The sequence below is a fragment of the Acinonyx jubatus genome, chromosome A3 (assembly GCF_027475565.1).
Source record: "Acinonyx jubatus isolate Ajub_Pintada_27869175 chromosome A3, VMU_Ajub_asm_v1.0, whole genome shotgun sequence".
NCBI classification, from domain to species: domain Eukaryota; kingdom Metazoa; phylum Chordata; class Mammalia; order Carnivora; family Felidae; genus Acinonyx; species Acinonyx jubatus.
This window is the reverse complement of record NC_069388.1, coordinates 97,585,371-97,609,140: the sequence shown is the minus strand read 5'-3', so window position 1 is coordinate 97,609,140 and position 23,770 is coordinate 97,585,371. Positions and strand designations below refer to the sequence as shown.

Below are 23,770 nucleotides of genomic sequence, written 5' to 3'. Positions count from 1 at the left end.
TAGAGTAATTTTACATAAATGGAATCATATAGTATATATATAGTTTTTATTTGGTCTGTTTCAATTAACATTATTTTTTAGATTAATTCATATTATTGTGTGTCATTATAGTTCATTCATTTTCACTGCTATATAATATTCTATGGTGTGATTATACCAGAATTTATCCATCCATTCTGCTCTTGATGAATGTTTGGGTTATTTCTGGTTCTTGGCTATTACATACAATGTTGCAATAAACATTCTTGTGCGTGTCTTTTGGTATACATACACACCCTATTTTGTTATGTATGTTCCTAGGAATAGAACTGCTGTTTGACACAGTATGTGTATGTTAACTTTATTATAATTTCAAACTGTTTTCCAAAGTGATGCCACCATTCCACACTTCTACCAGGAGTATTTATTTTTCCATGTACTTGCTAACACCTGGTGGATATATATATATATATATATATATATATATATATATATATAGTGGTGTCTCACTGAGTTTTAAATTGTTTCCCCTTTTCATAGGCTTATTTACTGACCCTCTGGCTGTTCCCATTTTCCCATTTATATCTCCTCTCTCCCCTCCCACCCTTACCCCACCCCACCCCCCCATGGATTACCTACCTTTTATTGATTTCTAAGAGTTCTTTATATTGGATGTAAACCCTTTGTTAAATTTTTACTGTCTCCATAGTTTTGCCTTTTCCAGAATGACATATAGTTGGAATTATAGATTCCAGATTGGCTTCTTTCACTTAATAGTGTGCATTTAAGGTTCCTCCATTGTCTTTTCATGGCTTGACAGCTCATTTCTTTTTAATGCTGAATAACATTCCATTTTATGGATGTACCACTGTATATTTACCCATTCACATATTGAAAGATATCTTGGTTGCTTCCAAGTTTGGGAATTATGAATAAAGCTGCTATAAACATCTGTGTGTAGATTTTTGTGTGGACATGACAAAGTTTTCAACTCCTTTGACTAAATACCACGGAGTTGATTCCTAGATTTGTATGGTAAGAGTATGTTAATTTTGTAAGAAAACACCAAGTTGTCTTCCAAAGCACCTGTACCATTTGCATTCCCACCAGCAATAAATGAGAGTGCCTGTTCTTAATATACATTAATACAATCTGTTTTTCATATAGAGTAAACTTTTACAGATACATTAAAATAATGTCTTAAATAACAAATACGTTTTAATCACTATTCCACTAGATTATTATACATTTTGGACAATCTTCCATTCGTTCAAATGAAGTTTACGTCTGCTTTTATTATTTTTGACTCCATTTTAACAACATACATAGCTAAATATTAATGTATCTTATTATTTAGTAAGGGATACCTAAGTGTAGGAATTCACACTCCACAGAGGAAAGAAAAAGGGGCAAATTTTAACAAGGAGCTGTTCACATGAATTATAAAAATGACACAACGTGGACCTTACCGTTCTGAATACCCGCTGTCCCGGGCAAACCTCTGGAATGCCCCCATAGGATCCGAGCCTGTGCTTAAGATGAATACCAGGGGAGTGTTATACGACATGTCTTGATACAGAGTGGGCAGGTCCACAGGGGGTGTCTCTATAAAGCGTTTTCCAAGACTTTCTATTACAAAGTCTGTAAGAGCAAAAACTATCTGAAAGTTGAAAAGAAAAATATTAAAAAAAAATAATATGTTGAAGATCCTTCATAATTCCATCCCATTTCTCCCCTTCAACTTCTCAGAGGGTGGTGCCCTGTTCTACACTCATTCTCTCTTGATTAGGCATATTTCTTCCTACTGGGCTTGTGCACAACGGGTTTCTGCACCACGTAACTGCCAACAGCCATGGTTCTCATGACTTTCCTGAGTAAGATGACTACCGGATGAGAGGAAAAGTCCCTTGTCATTCCCTCCATCTATAAGCCTGCTCCCCCATCCTTGCCTCTTTCTGTCCCATCCTTGTGCATTCCTTCCACATTCTCATGGACTTTACTTTTAGTCTATCCACCGTTTTTTTTTTTTTAATTTCTTAATGTTTATTTTTGAAAGAGAGAGAGAGGCAGAAAAAGAGGGAGACACAGAATCCAAAGCTCCAGGCTCTGACAGCACAGAGCCCCACGTGGGGCTTGAACCACAGACTGCGAGATAGTGACCTGAGCTGAAGTCAACGCTTAACCCACTGAGCCACCCAGGTACCCCTGTCCTTCCACTGTTTCTTTCTGCACTATTGATCTCTCCTCTCTCCTAGATTTTATTATTGCACAGTTAGGATCTACTGTGCACAGTTCTTAAAACCAAAAGTTTTCCCTTGATTGCTGCCCCTTCCTAGCTATTTTTTAAAGTTTATTTATTTATTTTGAGAGAGAGGGAGGCAGAGAGAGAATCCCAAGTAGACTCCTCACTCTCAGTGCAGAGCCTGATGTGGGGCTCGAACTCTTGACCTATGAGATCATGAGCTGAGCAGAAGTCAGATGCTTGACTGACTGAGCCACCCAGGCACCACATCCCTCTCAGTGATTTCATCTCTTGGATTCCCTTCATAAGCCAGCTTCTCAGAATTGACTGCCTATCTTGTCTCCCCATCTTCCATTCTCATTTTAGTCTTCAGCCTCTTCTGACCTTTCTTGGGAATTAGCCTCAGCTTGGATGATCATATCCCTGCCCCACCACTTCCTCCACCAATGTGTTGCCTTCACTGATCCTATCCTAGCCTGTTTACCCTACTCCTGCTCTTGCAGACCTTCTTCCTCTCTAGCCTGTATGGAGCCTGTGTGTGAGATCCTAAGGTATTTGTGCCAGAAAGCTGTCATGATAAATATACAAACCTAACCTATAATATCTTACAAGGCAAATGGCTCCCTTACGGCTTGTGCAGTGCGCATCTGGCACAACTATAAGCAGCAGCCCTTCTTTAAAATTAACCCTCCATTAGGTATTCACATCACCCTGTCCAAACAATCCTTGCATGTTTTTTTGTTATTGCTATCGGGAGAGGGGATATCTCAGTCTGGGTCAGGGCCATGACCCCAATTGTACCCTTCTGTGGCCAATCTGGGAAAAGATGTTTACATGCTTGCCCACTTACGTGAGGCTATATAGGGGTACTAACTGTAAAGGTGACGTGGTCCAAAAGGGACAGTCCTGCAACAGGTCCACGGGGATTTGGAGCTCAGTTTTAGCTATGTGTGACTAAATAGCGTCCGACTTTGGCTCAGGTCATGACCTCACGGTTTGTGAGTTTGGGCCCCGTGTCGGGCTCTGTGCTGACAGCTCAGAGCCTGGAGCCTGTTTCAGATTCTGTGTCTCCCTCTCTCTGCCCCTCCTCACTCATGCTCTGTCTCTCTCTCTCTCTATCTCTCTCTGTCAAAAATAAATAAACATTAAAAAAAATAAAACAAAAAAATAAAAATTAAAAACAATACAATTTCAACATTGATTTCTTCATTATCACTTTTAAAATGTTTTTGATAGTATGATTTATTTGCTTTTTACTTTGACAAAAAGCACTTAGAGTTCATAATGAATAGCAACACAGAAAGCACCAATTATTTCTTGAGGCTGGTATATAAATATAAAAGTGGTAACACACTCAGGAAATGTTTTTGAGCTCAAAAAATTGGAGAAATATTTCTCTTGTAAATAGGAAAAACTACCATTAATGTTATATAGAGTCAAAACATTGGAGAAATATTTCTCTTGTAAATAGGAAAAACCGCCATGAATATTATATAGAGATCTAGGTTTCCAGCGGCTTTATTAATGTAAGATCGTAAGCTATTGGTTACATGTGCAATTTGTCGTGTGCGATCTGATTTTCTCTATGAAACAGTTTAAATATGCAGAAAGTAAATCTGCACAAAATACACCCTTGGTTAGGCTCCAGTCTACCTACTATATACTTAGAAGTGCATATATCCAAGAATATGGTTAAGTACATAAAATACAGAAAGGCGACATATCAGTTACAGCTATAGAGCTGAGCTTTCCTGTGGAATTAGCATGTAGTTTCCCGTTTTTTTGCTTTGGCCTAGTACTGTTTGTCCCTCCGGTGATGAGGTTCACGCTTCTCAGCTGGAGGAAGAGGTAATACCACAGAACTGGGTATGTATGCACGCCAGCCCAGGAATGTGTGCCTCAACACGGTTGCTAAATGGTTCTCCTCACTTTCATACTAAGTGGGTAGGGGTCCTCTGCTCTTTCCAAATATCTCGTCCATATAAAAGATAGTGTTAACAACTGCCATCTTATTCACTTAGCGCAGAGGTTGCTTAGATTCTAGTTACTCTAGTCAGTATGAGTGAACCAGGCTGGCTTCTTTTTTTTGTTTAAGGTTATTTATTTATTTTGAGAGAGAGGGTATGGGAGGGGCAGAGAGAAAACTCCAAGCAGGCTCCTGTCAGCGTTGTCAGCGTGGAGCCAGACCTGGGGCTCAATCCCCGATTCAGGATTGAGGTCATGACCTGAGCCAAAACCAAGAGTCGGAGGCTTAATGGGCTGAGCCACCCAGGCGCTCCCAAGCTGGCTTCTTGATGTTGAACGTGACACAGACAGAGGGGCAGAGCGGCCTGGTTAGAGTGTGCCCTTTCTGCTGACGACCCTGCAGAGCAGGGAGGAGTGCTGAGGACTTCCTGCCTGGGCATTTCTTATCAGTTCCTCAGCTCCAGCTTCAGGGCCCTCTGTATCTATAATATCCTTACTTTCAGAGTCCTTATCATCCAAGGAAGTCTTTTCATGGTCTTAACTCTGGGTATTTGGGGGTCTTTCTCTATGTACTTCCTGCACCATGCTCCAGTAGGTTCTGAGATGATAGGACCCACTGACCTGCTTGCTCCTCAGGTTCCTTCCATAACACAGGCTGGAATGCATCTACTTCTGTGACCCTTCTGGACTTATGCTGTTTTATTCTCATCAAGATCTTTATGGCAATCCTGGTAAGAATTTGATGTGAAAATGCTTCAGATTTCTCATACCTACGATCTAGAGAGTTAGGCATTTCTTAAAGACCATCCTCTGAAAATCCCATGTCTGGTTGCAGGATCAGTCTCTTCCCTCTTTATCACCAAGTCCTTTTCTAGGAGCTCCTCTCACTTGCTTTTTAAGTTGAGTTTCCCAATTATGACATATGTGACTCCATTATGTCTTGTTTAGAACTGTTTTCCTGGCCTGTGGCTTTATAGTCTCTGGCTGAGACCTTCTGAGTATTTTTAAGTTCATCTTGTCTATCAGAATCCACAGAGAATTGCTGAATTTAGATGAATAGTGCACAAATTCATTCTTGAGAGACTCTGTGTTTGAGAATTCCCTGCCCATCGCTTTCACTATGATGAGAAAGTAAGCTTAAACATTTGGGGATCATGACCCCTGTTCATCCCTCTTGAGTGACCAAACCTCATTTCAGCTGTAGTATATTAGATGAAGGATAAAGATCCTGGGTGGCTGTCAAACTGGGCATTATATTAGAACACAAGTACTCATACTTTTCTCCATCATGCTGAAGTTCTTCTTTTCAAAAGTTGTGGTAAAATGCATGTAACATAAAATTTACCATCTTAACCGTTTAAAGTATGTAGTTCAGTGGTAAAATTGCATTCATATAACTGGTGTTTCTCAAATCGGAAGAGCTGTGCAATTGTTGCTCTAAGATTTCATCCTGGGTGACTTTGTCTACAGTGTGGCTTTTTTTTTTTTAATGTTTATTTATTTTTGAGACAGAGAGAGACAGAGCATGAACGGGGGAGGGTCAGAGAGAGAGGGAGACACAGAATCTGAAACAGGCTCCAGGCTCCGAGCGGTCAGCACAGAGCCTGATGCGGGGCTCAAACCCACGGACCGCGAGACCGTGACCTGAGCCGAAGTCGGACGCCCAACCGACTGAGCCACCCAGGCGCCCTAACAGTGTGGCTTTCAATAGAGAGAAAGCCTGGCTCTCAAAGAGCCTGCCACCTTCCTGAGGTAGAGGAAGGATGGATTGAAATACCAGGACTGTCAAAGTTGGGATTCTCAGTAGATTTAGCCTTGGAAATTAACAATGCTGCATGTCACGACATATGTCTTGATGTCCTCATTCGTCTGCTTTGAGAATAATGGTTTCTTCTTATATATGTTTAATCACATTAAATCAGGAGTTCACAAAGTACGGCTTCAGGATCAGCATCAGCATCATCTGAGAAGTTGGTAGAAATGCAGAGTTTTAGCCCGTTGGTCAGACATGCTGAATCAGAAACTCTGGGAAGTACCCTCAGGTCTCTGTGCTTTCCCAAACTCTCCAGATGATTCTTTTTTTCTTCAGATGATTCTGATACATGCCAAAATTTGAGAACACTGGTATACAGGACTTTTCTTAGCTTGGTGTGGTCACAAATTATTCTCTGTCTGGCAGTCTTTATTCCTCTCCGATAATTTCTTTTTACTCTTTCTAGTTCAAATTGCTAACAACCTTGTCCTGAGAACTATTGATAATATTGATGACAGAGAAAGAATTGTTGGAATGATAGGCATTCTACTTCCTGTTGCAGTTGTAATGACTCAATCACCTGGTTTACTTAGAGTTTTTTGAAATGAAGTTCCATCTAGGTCCAAATATGCTATTTCTGAAGGACGCTGAATTTTGTGTAAGATTGCAGTACCTCACACAAGCCACTGTATTGGAACATCCTCTTTCTCCCAAAGGAGCAATTGACTCTACCATGTAGAAACACTGGACACCCAATGGGCTCTGCCTGTGAACAGACCTGGGAATAGCAGTCTCTCATTGTACAAATCTGGTCTCTGGTCTTGTCCCTGTTATAAGGCTTCCTCAGATTATCTTTTTCTCTGGGAAGGTAATCCAGATCTTTGGAACATGAATTCTTTACTCTGGAACCCAAATTTCCTTAGTAAGTCATTCTCTGGAATCAGTACCAGAGTAAAGGTTGCTCCCAAATGCCTTGGTCACTATATCTGATTGAGAGGAGGTGTAGCTGGTATAATATTGCCATACTTGAATATTCTCTTCAGGGTAATTTTGTTGGTGGTCTTGACTGATTCAGGTCCCTGTCTTCTCTGGAGTGCATATCTAGCTCTTCATTTCTGAAACCTAATCCAAATTCCAGACTCCTCTGTGTTGATTTGTAAAGCAAGTTTTATTTGATGGTATAACATAAGGAAGGTCTTTGGTTCAATGTATTAATAAGAATTTTCAATTGATCCTCTGTGAATTTGGTATGGCTGTTACCATTTGTGGCTTTGATCACATTTGGAGAACTTTTCTGGGACATGTTGCAAGAATCCTGGAACTGTCTGCGATGCTTCATTTATTCTATTGATAACTTTTGCTGTATTGAAACGCTATACATCCTTAATTTCCATGTCACTTTTTTCTCCTGGTGTTCTTCTTGCCCCTATGACTATTCCTTCTCATCCTTTCTTTCTTCCCTTTAAAGTTGGTGCCCCTCAGCGTTTCATCCTTTGCCCACGTGCCCTTTTATTGTATTATGCATTATTCCTATCTGATTCCAACAACTCCCATTTGATATACTTCCCAGCTTGATGCTGATAATATGCAACTCTCTATTTCTAGCCTATGCTTCTCTCTATAGAGTTTCCTACCTACATATTAATTGGTCTCCAGGCTGCTACGTACTCTGATAGCTGGCAGATACTGCAGACTCAGTGACAGCTTTCTGTGACATACTTCTCCTTTCACATTTGCTCAGTTGTTGTTACGTTATCCCCTCTGGCACCCAAGCAGAAACTGGAAGCCATACCAGTTGCCTCATCTTGACATCCCCCTCTATCTCTTCAATCTCCCACCTCTATCCTTTTTTAAAAAAACTTTATTTATTTATTTTGAAAGAGTGCATGTTTGCGAGAGCAAGGGGAGGGGGAGGACCAGAGAGAGAGGGAGAGAGGGAATGCCAAGCAGGCTCCACACTGTAAGTACAGAGCCAAACATAGGGCTCAAACTCATGAACCATGAGATCATGCCCTGAGCCAAAATCAAGAGTCAGACACTTAACTGATTGAGCCACCCAGGCACCCCATCTACAATCTCTATCCAATTCTGGCTGCTACAGCTTCTTACAGAGACCAGTCCAACAATCTTCAAACTGGTCTTGGTGACTGTGGTTTTGTTATCTTCAAAAGACTTCTTCCCATTGTCGCCAAGATCTGAAAGGTCTATCAATTCTCCACTACTGCCCTGCGGTGACCGCTGTCCTCTCTGGAGAGCACAAGTCCCTGATGGCGCATGCTAGGAAAGGATGACTAGGTTCCTGGATGGCTCTCTAGCCTTTTCTTTCATTTTCTGCATAAAACATTATGGTCTATTAATGACACAAAGTCTCTATTTCTTGCAGTCTCCTCCCAAACTTGGCCATTGTTAATCTCTAAATAAATAAATCTAGTCAGTTATGAATCATAACTGGCCAATGAGCATTAGTAGAAATAACTGTAACACAGTCCTCTAATTAAAAAAAAAAAGTAACACCCTACCTTCTCTTCTTTGCAACATTTAATGAGAAGTAGCTTTTGGAAAGAACTCAATACTGGATGCCAGGAATTACGGTTTTTGGTCTCTTTTTCTTCTGTCATGAATTCTTCTTCCTCCTTACTTTTAGAATAGCCTTCCCATTCATATGGATTGATATAAGTCTCAAAGGATCCTAGAAACACAATTTAAAAAGATGCTTTAATTAGAGTTGGTTTGACTTTGAAATTAAATAAATGTATTTGGTAACTTAAAAATGTCTACATTTACTATCAGTTTTTACAACAAATGAAAATATATTAATCTCCCCTTACCCAACCAACCTAATTAAAAATAATTTAAAATTGGATCAGAAAACAAATCCAATAGCAAATCACTTACAAAAAGCAAAGCTAAAACAAAATAAACAAAGAGGTTAAAAATAAAAGGATGCGTAGAGAAACATTAATCAAATGTGAGCAAAAAAGAAAATTGAAGTGATAAGAGTAACATTGAATAAATTAGAATTCAAGGCAAATATAATTAAATGGAACAAATAGGTCAAGTTATATTAATTAAAATATATAATAAAAACAATAAAATGAACCTATATGTCAGATAACAGTGAAAGCACATCAAGTAATCACTGCTGGAGGTAAAGGAAAAAGCAGAAAAAAAATAATTGTGGTAGGAAATAACACATAATTATCAAGTCTGTGATAGATGAAGCAGACTGGAAGTTCTGACATATATAATTTGAACAATCTAAATAACATATGGATAAATTGACATATATAGAACTTTATGCCCTAATAAACAGAATATATTGCTCCCCTTTCCCCATGGAATATTTATAGGAAATGGGCTTGCATGTCACATGAGGGTTAGGATCCTGGTTAGCCTTTACAATTGTTTTAAATATTTAGTGTTTATTTTTGAGAGAGAGAGAGAGTGTGTGTGCATGTGTGAGAGCAGGGGAGGGGCAGAGAGAGAGGGGGACGACAGAGGATCCAAAGCAGGCTCCACACTGACAGCAGTGAGCCTGATGTGGAGCTTGATGTGGAGCTCAAACTCAAGAACCATGAGATCAAGACCTGAACCGAAGTCAGACGCTCAACTGACTGAGCCACCCAGACACCCCACCCTTTATAATGGTTTTAACATGTGGCAAGAGTTAGCACTGAACTTCCTGTAGGCAGGGTATACAGTGCGCTGTAAGCCTCTCAGCAAGCCAACACAGCCAGTTCGTCCTCTAGTAATGAAACAGGTTCCTTTGGTTGGACCTTGGGCAAAACCGTTGGCTTGAATGTCAGGCTAGAAAACCTCTTTCTCCAGCTGGTCTGCTGCGGCTCTGTTCTGAGGGTCTAATAATAGCAAAAATGTGGTGACAGCAATTCAGTGACACTTGAGACTATTCTGGAGGAGTGTGCACCTCTGCAAGACTTCTAATTTCTAGATGGCATACAGACAATGACATGGTATGAGACCACAGGGCACAGCACACAACTTTGGTTGAAGGTGGTTGTGTTACTCTGAGGACCAGATAGTAGAACCATTTATTCCAAAAGGACTTCCTTTTTCTCGAGGTTCTCGTTATTTATTGTATATTCACTAGGATTCTGGCTAATGAGAGAGGATAAGAGCATATTTTAAATAACTCTCCATTATTAGGACATGAAGCACTTAGAAACTATCAAAGACAAAAGATTAAGCAATTAGGAAGCTTTAGAAGGTAAGAATGCCATTGGAATTGATTATTAAGCTTCACTTGCACATAAATTTCACATTTAGAACATAAGCCCTCCTATCACACATGTACAAACCTTCACAATTGTATAGGTTTCCAGAATAAACACTGAAATTTAACAAATGAAAGCAGGAAAGTAGTTTTAAATAGCTGAAATTTTAGTCACAATCAACAGGGATAACACATGGTGCTTTTTGTCCAAACATGATGAGTTGTTCCCAGAATTACTTTGCCTTCTAGCCTCTACTCCTTCCCTCTTTCTTTGCCTGTGTGTTTATTAGGCTCCATCTATTTCTTTCTGCTTTGGGTCTGTCCCTAACTGGCCATCTCTAGCCTTTCCCTGTGAGTGTTTTCCTTTTTGTGTTCTACTTCTATCTCTAGGTGTCTTGTTTAACTGGTCCTCAATATAGAAACATAATTTCTATTTGATGCATTTATTGAAGAGCATTTCATTTTTTTCTAGTCTTTATTTAGAAATCAAACAAGTATATTAGGATTCCAGAAGTTCTGGTCCATGTACATTTTAAATCATTACACTTACTGGTTAAATAAATATTCATATTACAAGTAGAAGAGTGATTATCAAAGGGTAGAAATAGAACACAGAACTTCAAATAAGTATGGGGTAAATAAAAAAATGGATAAGCCACCTGAAGGCAAGAAAGAAGAAAACAAATGAAGCAAAGAAAAAGGCTGCCAAGAAAAAAAAATCCCCACAAAATAAGGTGATAGAGGGGCGCCTGGGTGGCTCGGTCGGTTGAGCGTCCTACTTCGGCTCAGGTCACGATCTCACGGTCCCGTGAGTTCCAGCCCCGCGTCGGGCTCTGGGCTGATGGCTTGGAGCCTGGAGCCTGCTTCCGATTCTGTGTCTCCCTCTCTCTCTGCCCCTCCCCCGTTCATGCTCTGTCTCTCTCTGTCTCAAAAATAAATAAATGTTAAAAAAAAATTAAAAAGAAAATAAGGTGATAGAAGTAAGTCTGAACAGATCAGGATTTCTCAGTCTCACCACTATGGACATTTTGGGGCAAGTGGTTACTTCTTCTGGAGGACTGTTCTGAGCATTGCAGAATGTTTAGCCACATTCTTGGTTTCTACCTACTAGATGCCAGTAGCACCATACAAGTTGTGACAACCAAAATGCCTCCAGACACTGACAAATGTCCTCTGGGAGACAAAATATTCCCCAGTTGAGAGCCCCTGAAATGGAGCAATTATTGTAATAAATATCATTGAATTAAAACTTTCCTGTTAAAAAAGAGAGACTCTCATACTGCTCAAAACAACAAAATTCCACTTAAGATACACCAAAAACATGATGATGACACAAAAGAGTTAAAATTAAGAGTATAGAAATATATAGAGGCAGAGCCCTAACCAAGATAATTGCACTTTAATTACATTAACATTAGAAAATATATTTTAAGGCAAAAAAGAACTATTTAGAGTAAAGGGCATATTATTCAAAAAAGGAATAATTTACTAGGAAGATAATAATCCTAAGCCTAGTCATAATGAACAGCATAGTTTCACAAGCTATGATGGGAAAAATTCTGGAATTTCAAAGAGAAACTGGGAATCAGTGAAATCAAGAGTCAGATAGATGCTCAAATGACTGAGCCACCCAGACGCCCCAATTTCTATAACATAATTACGTTATAAACAATAAAAAGATAGCTCCTCCAAATCCTAAATGCTTTCAAACTAAAAAAATGTACTTTTCTTTTTTTCAGGGCTTATCTAATCATCCTTTTTATTCTTTTTTTTATTATTTAAATTTTAGTTAACATAAAATGTGTACTTTTAAAATTGAAAGGGCTGCATATTAAAACTTGTGAGAAAAATTAACATAGAATATTATAATTCAGAGCAAGCATTACTTCTGGGGAAGAGGGAAAGGATCCTGTGAGGGAGTATGAAAGGATAATGGGAGGCTGGTATTATTTTAGTCCTTGATTTGGGCTCATAAGTACAGTTAATTTTTGATAATATCTAGTTGTACAATTTTGATTTGTGCACTTTTCCATATGTATGTCATCCTTCAATAAAAAGTTAAAAAAAAACCCTATGGGGTGCAGCTAAGGCAATTCTTAGAGGTAAATATATCCCTTTTAAATGGGTATAATAGTAAATATAAAATATTGAAAATTCATGCGCCAAGCATTGAACTCAAACATTCAACTGGGAGAGCAAATACTTCACAATTTCTTAATAATGAAGAAATTTCCTAGTGAAAAATATTGATATAGCAGAAGAGATTAAAGGAAACATCAAAGTTAAGATTCACGAGCCTAGGGTGCCTGGGTGGCTCAGCAGCTTAAGTGTCGCACTCTTGGTTTCCACTCAGGTTGTGATCTCACAGTTCGTGGGTTCCAGCTCGCACTGGGCTCTGGGCTGACAGCATGTCTTCTGCTTGGGATTCACTCCCTCTGCCCATCCCCTGTGCGCGCAGGCTCTCTCTTACACTCTCTCAAAATAAATAAATAAATAAATAAATAAATAAATAAATAAATAAATAAATAAATAAATAAAATAAAAGAATGCCTCAAAAAAAAAAAAAAAAGATCCACAAGCTTGTTTACAATCCCTTTATAGCAGATCCTTTTTGACATATTACCTATTCGTATGGAAATAGGATGTAACAGTATGTATTGTGTAAGTCCTTTAAAAACTGGAAATGATTCTTCTAAGTCACAGCATGCGAACCACATGGCATTATGCAGCCAGGGAACTTCAGGCTTAGGTGGGCGTTCCTATTAGAAGACAGAATGAAAATGAGTAATAAGTCACAAAGACAACCACAAAATATACTTTCACCTTGTCCAAGTGAAAAAGCAAGCTTCAGTTGCATGTTAAAAATAACCATTTGCTGAGGCCAAGTAGTAATAGGTGCTGAATCAATTCTACCTGTACACCTTTGCCCAGAAGTGCAGCTGGGGAAAGCTTTCCAGGTTGACATTTACAGGAAGCAGTTGATCTGGTGAAGGGTTAAAATTAAATCTGTGAAGTCGACTTCTAGCCTGTTCCCCAACATGTTGCACCAGTCTCTCCCCACTTCCCAAATATTATGATTTTATTCCCCTCAAGACTAGTTTTCAGATCTGATTCCCAGATGTTCTCACCTCTAGGAGATGGGGAAAGCTGAGTAGTATAGCAATATCAGTAGCAAGACAGGTGATGATCTCATTTCAGCAGGGCTGAGTGTATGTTATGTCCAATTATTTCCTATATCCCTAGAAACTTCTGGGAAAGGTATTATGCCATCTGGAAGTATTCCCTGAAGGTGGGTAAGCAGTTTTATTTTATTTTATTTTATTTTATTTTATTTTATTTTATTTTATTTTATTTCACTTTGTTTTATTTTACTTTACTTTACTTTAACTTAATTTAATTTTATCCTGAAAGTGGGTAAGCAGTTTTAAAAGAGAGAAACAGCTGTGATTATAGACTGAAATTAATTCTTTGAAAATTCATGAACATTCGCCTGAGGTTCTATACTACATTTTAAAATAAGTTTATTTATTTATTTTTGAGAGAGAGAGCGAGAGAGTAGGGGAGGGGCAGAGAGAGAGAGAGGGAGAGAGAGAGAATCCCAAGCAGGCTCTGCACTATCAGTGCAGAGCCCAATATGGGGCTTGAACTCATGAACCGTGAGATCATGACCTGAGACGAAATCAACAGTTGGGACGTTTAACCAACTAAGCCACTCAGGTGCCCCTATACTACATTTTTAAGTAGCTTTATTGAGATACAATTCACTCATTTAGAGCATACAATCCCATGTATTTTAGTAAATTCACAGGTTGGTGCAACCATCACCATGGTGAATTTTACAACATTTCATCTCTTCAAAAAAAACCCCAGGTATTCTTTAGCTATTACCCTTCTATCTGCCCCTGGCCCCAGCCTAAACAACCACTAAACTGCTTTCTGTCTCTATAGATTTGCCTGTTCTGGACACTTCATATAAATCAAATTTTATAACATGTGGTATTTTGTGACTGACTTCTTTTGCTTATTAGTTTAGTGTATTGAAGGTTTTACTCATGTCATGGTTTGTGTCAGTACTTCATTCCTCTTTATGACCAAGTAATATTCTGTTGTTATGAATATACCACATTTTGTTTATTCACTCACCAGGTGATGGACATTTGGGTTATTTCCACCTTCTTGGCTACTATGAATAATGCTGCTATGAATATTCAAGTCTAAGTTTTTTGTGTGGACATGTTTTCATTTCTCATACATACCCAGGAGTTGAACTGCTGGATTATACACTAATTCTATGTTTTGTCTGAGGAGCTCCCAGACTGTTTTCCAAAGAAGCTGCACCAGTTTTGACTCCAGGCAGCGGTGTGTGAGGGTTTTTCCACATCCTCACCGACACTTGTCATTATCTGTCTTTTTGATTCCAGCCATTCTAGTGTGGATGAATGGTATGTCCTTAAGGTTTTGATTTGCATTTCCCTGATGAATAATGATGCTGAACATCTTTTCACATGCTTATGTATATCTTCCTTGGAGAAATATTTATTCAGGTCCTTTGCCTATTTTTAAATTGGGTCATTTGTCTTTTTATTGTGGAGATGTAAGAGTTCTTTATGTATTCTAGATACAAATCCTTTATCAGCTATGATTTGCAAGTATTTTCTCCCACTCTGTAGGGTTGTCTTTTCATTTTTTTTTCATTTTTTTAATGTTTATTTATTTTTGAGAGAAAGACAGAGCATAAGTGGGGGAGCGGCAGAGAGAGAGGGAGACAGAATCTGAAGCAGGCTCCAGACTCTGAGCTGTCAGCGCAGAGCCCAACACAGGGCTCGAACCCAGGAACTGCGAGATCATGACTTGAGCTGAAGTCTGGCACTTAACCAACTAAGCCACCCAGGTGCCCCAGTGTTTTCATTTTTCTAATAGTGTCCTTTGAAACAAAAGCATGTTTACTTTTGATAAAGTCCAATTTACCTATTTTTTCTTTTTTTGCTCATGTTTTTGATATCAGATCTAAGGATCCATTGTGAAATATGCAGTTATGAAAATTTACTTCTACGTCCTCTTACAAGAGTTTTGGTTATTACATTTAGGTTTTTGGTATGTTTCAAGTTATATGTGGTGTGATGTAAGGGTCCAGTTTCACTATTTTGCATGTGGCTGTCCAGTTGGCCCACACCATTTGTTGAAAAGACTTCTTTTCCCAATGAATTGTCTTGGCACCCTTGCCAAAAACCAGCGACTACAGACACATGGTTTTATTTCTGGACTCTCAAATTTGATTTCATTTATCCATTTGTCCATCTTTGTGCTGGTGTCATACAGTCTTGGTTATTGTCGCTTTGCAGTAAGCTTTGGGATCTGGATCCTTTGTAATTCCATATGAGCTTTACAATAAACTTGTCAATTTTTACACAGAAGTCAGTTGGGATTCTGATGCGGATTGCACTGAATCTGTAGATCATTTTGGGGAATGCTGCCATCCTAACAGTATTATGTCTCCAATCCACGACTGTAGGAATTTTCCCACTTATTTAGGTCCTCTAAGGTCTTTCAACATGTTTTGTAGTTCAGAGCATAAGTTTGAACTTCTTTTGTTAAATTTATTTCTAAGTATTTTATTCTTTCTGCTGCTATTATAAATTGACTTTTTTCCTAATTTCATTTTTCATATTGTTCATTGCAAGCATATACAAGAAATGCAAATTTATTTTGTATGTTGATCTTGTATCCTGCAACCTTCCTGAACTCATTTATTAATTCTAATACTTCAGTTTTTTTTAAAGCAGGTTCCTTAGTATTTTCTATATACAAAATCATGTCATCTGTAAATAGATATATTTTTACCTCTTCCTTTCTAATCTGGATGCCTTTTATTTCATTTACTCGCCTAATTGGCAAGAATCACCAGTACAATGTTGAGAAGAAGTGGTTAGAGCAGATATCCTTGTGTTGTTTCTGATCCTAGGGAGAATGCATCCAGGCTTCCACCATTAAGTATGTTGTTAGTGTTGGTTTTTGTCCATGCCCTTTACCTAGTTGAGGGAGTTCTCTTCCATTAATAGTTTGTTGAGTGTTTTTATGGTAAAAAGATATTGGGTTTTGTCAAATGCTTTATTCTGTGTCTACTAAGATGATCATATAGTTTGCTTTTGTATTCTATTGATTTTATTGATATATAGCATTTATGATTAAGATGGGAAATACTAGTAATAATATGAGTAACTAAATAAAGTGACTAGATAAAAGATGTCCTCCAAACACATTTCTAAAAAAAAAAAATCAGTCAAGAATCATTCTAATTTCCTCGTGGTAGAGGAAAAGAAAGTTTAATAAAAAACTTTTGAGAAGTTTCTTAAGATGATTTCTAATTTTAAGTTTTGTGTTTTTGTCTTTCTTTTACTTTAGAGAGAGAGAGCATGAGTGGGGGAGAGGGGCAGAGGGAGAGGGAGAGACAGAGAGAGAGAGAGAGAGAGAGAGGATCTTTTTTTAAGATTTTTATTTATTTAATTTGAGAGAGAGAGAGTGCATAAGCAAAGGAGGGGCAGAGAGAGAGGGAGAGAGAATCCCAGGCAGGCCCTGCACTGAGCCTGACATGGGGCTTGAACCTATGAACCATGAGATCATGACCTGAGCCGAAACTGAGAGTCGGACGCTCAACTGACTGAGCCACCCAGGCACCCCTAATGGTAAGTTTTGTGTTTGATGCTATTTAAACATATTTTACATTTCTTTTCAAAATATGTTGTTCATGAGAAGTAGCAGGTGGTACTGGAATGGATATGGGCTTTAGAAACTTAGACATAGGTTTGAATGAGACTCTGTCATGCATTAGTCATCTGATTCTGGAAAGTTCTTTAACTTTTTCAAGACTCTGCTAGAGAAAACTGTAAATAAGGCTGTTAACAGAGTGCCATGAGGAAAGAAACACAATAATGCACTGGAAAGGCCTGGCTGAGTAACTAATAGTCAGCAGTAGAGTGAAGTGGGCAAGAGTGCAAGCTCTACAGACTGACTGTGAGAGTTCCAGTGCTGGTTCCAGATCCGATTAAGTATGTGAACATGACAAATTAATCTCTCTGTGCTTAATTGTCTATCTGAAGGCTGGAGACAAAATTAGGAACTCACATTAAGAGGAATACTAAGAGGAATAAATGAGCTGATATACATAAAACACAAAGCAAGCCCTCTGTATGTATTAACTGTGATTATGAAGTTAAGATAGCATTAAGAAAGCATTAACAGAATATGAATGCATGCAAGATGGGTGGGGAGTGGGGAGGAAGGACCTCTGGTGGAGAGGTCTTGTCTGGGTTTGTCCTGGGAGCATAGGGCACTGAAAGTCAAATAAAAAAAGCATGAAGTTCAACCTCCCATCAATACACTGAGGCTCAAACACTGGCAAACAGGTGCAGATGTCATGTCTGCAGGGACCAAGGGTGGGGCTCAAGATTGGGAGGATAGAGCCAAGAATTTAAAGCGGGGTTAAGATGGAACTTCAGTCAAGAGTTGCGGGGGCATGGCTCACTTCTGTGGCTGACCAGGTCTGTAGTATGGAGGTGACATAGTCCAGCTGAAGGGGCTGGAGAAAGTTAGATAGAAAGATGAATGCAAAGAAGGCAAGTGCAGCAGAACTCATATTACGGTATTGTAGGTGACGGTCCAGTTATATTACGTCCTGTGCTTTATAATGAAAGCTGTGTTCAGGGAAGAGAGAGTTATGATTGCCCAAACAGTATTTCCAAATCTATGAGTTACAACATTATTGAATTTTAACTCTTCATATTTGTAAGATGGTCAACTTTTCAAAACATGATCACACCTACTAGTTCATTGGTTACTCCCCGCATCCCAGGACACTGCTGCATAGAAATGGCACAGACATTGCTGAGTGACAGCCTGGCCTATTAGACCCTCAGTGCCCACATCGCTGGGCCACACAACCAAATGTATAACCTTCAGCCACTACAGAGCATTGGTAGGTGCTTGTGGGCTCTATTTAGAATAACATTTACAATCCAAACGTGAAACACATACCTTTTCTAATCCTGCAGAACCTCGGAGAAAGAAATTCCACTCGGCATCAGTTAGGCTTTCTTGCTGACGCATGATCTCTACACACAGCATAAAGCTGTAGATGAGTTTATGTTGCTCAAAGAGTCCTCTGGAAACATTGACGTAAGCGGTTAGAAGGGTTTGTTCCAGGAGTATTTCCATGCGCTGCTCTAGATCGTCTGACTTTACAGATGTTTCAATTGTTGTATTGAACAACTGTGTGAAAGAGAGCTCTATCAATGTCTTGGATTTAATTCAATTCCTGTGGAGAAAAAAAAAATCCCTGCTCCTCACTCCCGCCCTTCTTGGCCCTGTATTTTGTGAGTCAGTAGCAGCACAGGAGATGAATACTATACTATGAAAAAGCCAGAATTCATCCCAAATTGATAAGTGATATTTATTTTCTGCATTCTCCTTTGTTCCCCCCACCCCATCTTTCAGCAATGAACCACTGCCAAACACCTAACAATATTCAAAAAGGCATCATCTTGATGTGAGGCAGAAAACTGGAAAATGGAGGTGAGCTGGCAGAACCAGTTTTTTCATGTCCTTAACTCAAATTTGATAATCATTTTGGGGTGAGAGATGTAAGGGCAAGGGAAGGTCATGTGCACTTCTTGGCACTTCTCCAACATAATTGTTAGGATGTGGGAAGAATGTGCTAGAATCTTCTCTGAAATTTAAGGGAAAGCCCTTGTTAATTCTCCCCAAAGTTTGGTCGACAAAGGGGAATGGAGTTGTTACTGTGAAACGCTTAGAAGAAAAGAGGATGGAGCTTTCTTTAACAACCTAATGAGAAACAGAGAAGTTAAAATGCAGTGGAGATGTGATGTTTAGTGCCAAAATAAAACACGGTGAATCTTGATACACCCTAAATAATTTCAACGTGACATGCAGTTATGAATGGCTTTGGGAGATGATGCCCAGGCCAGTTTGGTCACGTACAAATATGTTTAGGGTCTCTAGTTTCCCTTCTAAACAGGAAAACCCCAGTGCATTGATGATTTCATCCCATAGCCCTTTTTCTGTCAGCCTGAGATATTCTCAGAGCATCTTCATTTTTATTTCCTGAAGGAGATTTTAAAACCTTGAAAAGCATGAATTCCAAAACCTCCAAAACCATTATGAAAGTCATTTAGGTGGAATTCAAGGATTTTCTCATCCTGTGACCTTGCTTAGTTTAATACCTGCCAACGAAAGGAAGGAAGCAGAGACATGAGAACAGCAAAGCCCTGTCGTTAGAAGCTGGGATCTGACCCTAGAACAAATGGCTTTTAAGGCTGCTAAAGCAAATGCACATCTTGTGGGAAGAGAGCCCAGGCACATCTAAACAACATGCCTCTCATTTCTTCCAATTATTCATTTCCATTGTCTCCTGCAGTTCCTCTTGCTGCTGGACCCTTAACTATAACCTGAACAAGACAGAAGCAAAACCAAGTTTGGTCTAATGTCATAAAAATTCAACTGCTCTTTTATGGAGGGATGGAAACAGACTCTTTATTCATGAAACACTAATTACGTAGCAGCACGGTGGGGAGGCAGGGATGGCTGAGGCTTCATTTCTGCCTTCTGGGAGGTCAGAGACCAGTAGGTGAGAGAAGCCCACCACCCAAGGCAATGTGGAGGAACTGCCAAATAAGACATAGGGAATGTTTTCGGTAAAAGACTGGTGCAAATTTTTTGCTACCCTTCCCACTGACAAGCAGAGTCTAAATGGGTTAGTCAAGGAGGTCAAGAGTAAATCTTTCCTTTCTTCCTCTGCAGTTTTCTGTGTATGCTGGGCACTTGAGTGTTGAGAAGACATGGCAGGTGGGTTGCTCTTGGACCAAAAGACTGAACCCAAACTCCTAGAGGGTTTTACCTGATAAATAGACTCATGATTTGTCTGAGTCAAAAACGTAACTCAATGGGGTTTAAAGGGAAACCAAAGACATAGATTTCATGGACAAAACAACATACTTACCTGTTTAAAATATTTTAATGAATACTGATACATAGGATCTATTTCTGAGAGGCTTGCAATAACGAAGTACATAACAGAGCCTTGAGTGGCTACTGGACGATACTTCTCACGAGCAACATTTATCATCAGTTCAGTGGACTCAGCTTCCTTTAGCCTGATTTTAATGGCACCTGAAGTGATCTGAATAAAGATACAAAAACAAGTTCTTAGGTTCCATTTTTTAAAAAAATGGTGGGATTTTTGGCATATACCCAATTAGGTCTAGGACAGAAATAAGGATATGGTGACTTAGTGATTACAATAATAGAATGACTGAATCTCAGGACAAAGCTAACCACTGTCCTTCCAGAGAGGGGGTAGGCAAATGGGAACAGCTGACCAAACCAGAGCAGCGCTTCTCTGAGATTCAAATCTGACGTGTTTCTGAAAGGGACACCTGACAGAGTACTCCCAGATGCTTCCTGATTTCCCCCTGAGCAGTCCTGAAATGATGCAGGGTTCACATACCAGAAGAAGGTATGAAGGGAGAAGGGGCATCCATGAAACTGCCCCAAAGAGGGGGGTGGAGAGAGGCTGGAAGGAAGTGGTGTCATATCCCATTCTGGAATAACAAGGAAGACTAGCATTCTTTCTTTCCCTAGCATTCCCAGGTGTGAGGAACATAAGGAAACCTGGGGATAGTAGCTGTTGTTTGTGAAGGGTTATAACCTAAGTAAATTGGAGATATTTTCAAGGTCTTTGCTGTTCTTTGCTGTTCTGTTTCAGGTTAGTGGTTCTGGGGAGCCTTTTGGCCAATGGGTTTTCTAAGATTCCCTTCTCTGTCTCCCTCAGTCTCTCTATATTGCTATCTGTCTTTGTCCTCTTCTCTCAACCCCCATTTTTTTCAGCTGTGGATATCCCTGGGTTGGGAGGTTTGTGTCTAGGAAGTCAAAGAGTCTAGGGCAGGGACTAGAAAAATCACTATGCGAACTGCTGTTTAGTATTTGCTCTATTGACAGGAGAGCTAAAAGGGGGTCTAACAGGCTTTCTGTCTAGACCCCACTGCCCAACGGAAACCTAATGTGAGCCACATATATAATTCTGTCTTTTCTCAGTTTATTAAAAGTAAAAAGAAACAAGTGAAATGTATTTTAACAATAATTTTATTTAGCCCAATATAACCCAAAGTATGTTGATTATAGCAGCATAAAATCCATGTAAAATTACCGAGATATTTTTACTTTTTTTTTTTTTTTTAGATTAAGTCTTCGAAATCTGGTATGTAACAACACATCTTAATTCAGGTTAGCAACATTTCAGGGGCTCAATATCCACATGTGGCTAGTGGCTAAATTAATTCTAGACTGTCCACCCCTGTCCTCCAGGAAAGGGAAGGGAGGGACTCAGCTTTTTCCAGAAACCAAAGGCTCAAACTCTCTCTCTGTGTTGACCCCTTAGGAACCTGAGGGGACAAGAAAGAGCAGGGCTGCATGGGAAGCCTCAAGCTCAGTACTGGATTCAACTAGAACATTTACATATGAGTAGGAAAAAGGAAGTTGATATGGAAGCAGTTGGATCAAGGAGACCCACCTGCAAACAATTCTTTATTTTGGGGGGAGCTCGAGGCCCTGATAATGAAGACTCCACCAGGGCTAAAGAGAAAGCAAAGTGGACTATTTTCTTCTTTTTGCCAGAGAGTATTAGAATTGTTTGTATATATTTCAGTTGAGTTTAGTAACTACCTACAGGTATTATGCCCAAGAGACTTGAGGTCTCAGCAGTAATCAGGGAATATGATACATATTTTAAAATGAAGGGTCTGGGAGGTGCCTGGCTGGCTCAGTTGGGGGAGCATGTGACTTTTGATCTTGGGGTCATGGGTTTGAGCCCCATGTTGGGTGTAGAGATTACTAAAAACATACGAATAATAAACAAACTTTAAAAAATGAAATAAATTGCGGGCTTTGGGAGGTTAGGGGAGTATAAAGTACAGGCAAGAAATGGCAGGAAACGTGGCCCAGGAATAATCGGTCCTACCTCTGCCCTGTAGAAAGGATATCTGTAAGGCAACTCCCTGCAGACACAGAAAGAAACCAGCTTACAGAGAAAGAAGGCAGTCAGAACACATGTATCTACCTTACTGCCTACTGAAACCACAACAAAATTATAGTAAAGGGATTTTTAAAAACAGTGCAAACTCACAAAGATAGGAAGAATGGAAGAGGAAATGTCAATACAATTTGAGAGCCAGAAAGCAGAGAGTAGAATGGTAAATGACTTAGCAGACCCAGGAAAACAGTTTCCTAGGCTGCAAAGGGGAAAGCCAAGAAGTCACTCAATTTGTAAAATACAAATCCCCTTCAAAGGCTTGAGAGGCATCCAAACACTAGAAGCGGGAATGGCCTATTGGTTGATAGACTCCCAAGTCATCTCCCCACCACCAGTCAGGGGATTGTCCTTAACCCCACTCTGACTGGAAAATAGAGGTTTCATCCCTGGGGAAATTAAAAGAGAGGCTTAACAAAAATTTTTTTGATGTTTATTTATTTTGGGGTGGGAGGGGCAGAGAGAGAGAGACACAGAATCCGAAGCAGACTGTCTGTGCTGACAGCTCAAAGTCCGACATGGGGCTTGAACTCATAGAGGGTGAGGTCATGACTTGAGCTGAAGTCGGACACTTAACTGACTGAGCCACCCAGGCACCCCTAAAAGAGAGGATTTTTTGATGGAAGGAAGCCAGGCACAATTGAGGGCCTGGTTCCGCAATGAAAACAGAGATTTGGTAAGTGTATACATGCTGAAGGGTGACGCCCTAGCCCTTCTCTCCTTAGCCCCTGCAATACTCGCAGCCAGAACTTCGTATTTCTAGGCAATGTAAACACTGGATGTTTAACTATAATCAGGATAGAACTACGGTGGGAGGCTGGGGGATGGGAGGAAAGGGGGTCTGGGGGTGTGTGGGTGTGGTAGAGGTATAGACAACCGTGAATGTATAAAAGAAAAACTCAAGAAGTAGCAATATGAGTCTATTATTTGAGGAAAAGATGTAAAACCCCAAATAACCAAAACAAAAAAGAGATGAATGTAGCTGTCTTTATGGAGGAAGTCATGGGGGAGGGGGGTGGGGCACACCAAGAAGGCGGGGAATCCTATCACAAACCTTGTACAAATAGCACATTCTTTAAGCAATTTGTGTGTAAAGTTTTGATGGCAAAAAAATAAATGGGTTGACCACCAACTTCCAGAAGCTAAAAACCCGAGGAAGAATGAACGGCAAGAGGATAAAGAGACTGACAAAGAGAGGAAAGAAACGGGAGCCCCAGAATTACTTGTTTGTTGTTTGAATACGGAGATCGTAAAGAGACTGTAGGATGTAAAGCCATAAACCATTTCTCATGTCAGTGAAAGACAAAGAATGTACCTTCTGTACTCCCTGTCAAAGGGTTTTTTAAAGTAAATTATTTTCTGTTTCTCACGAATGGATGAAAATAATTTTACAGGCTGTATTCTCAGTATACTTTTAAAATTGTGGTTTGAATCTGCCAAACAATTCAGTGCAAGATTATGCGTTTAATGTAGAACTTCATCTTACTAGCAAGACATTTTTAC

The 23,770-nt window shown here is 39.5% G+C and overlaps 1 protein-coding gene across 3 annotated transcripts in view; it reads right to left on the bottom strand.

Moving 5' to 3' along the window:
* DNAH6 (dynein axonemal heavy chain 6) overlaps nucleotides 1-23,770 on the bottom strand; it is a 245,633-nt gene that overhangs the window by 34,416 nt on the left and 187,447 nt on the right. For all 3 annotated transcript variants that reach the window (XM_053200826.1, XM_015075839.3, XM_053200827.1), the window contains 5 exons: nucleotides 20,183-20,362; nucleotides 18,202-18,435; nucleotides 12,794-12,929; nucleotides 8,459-8,628; nucleotides 1,449-1,639 (listed from right to left, as the gene is read on the bottom strand). In XM_053200826.1, the coding sequence (XP_053056801.1) occupies nucleotides 1,449-1,639; nucleotides 8,459-8,628; nucleotides 12,794-12,929; nucleotides 18,202-18,435; nucleotides 20,183-20,362 (911 nt within the window). The remainder of the gene's footprint in view (nucleotides 1-1,448; nucleotides 1,640-8,458; nucleotides 8,629-12,793; nucleotides 12,930-18,201; nucleotides 18,436-20,182; nucleotides 20,363-23,770) is intronic.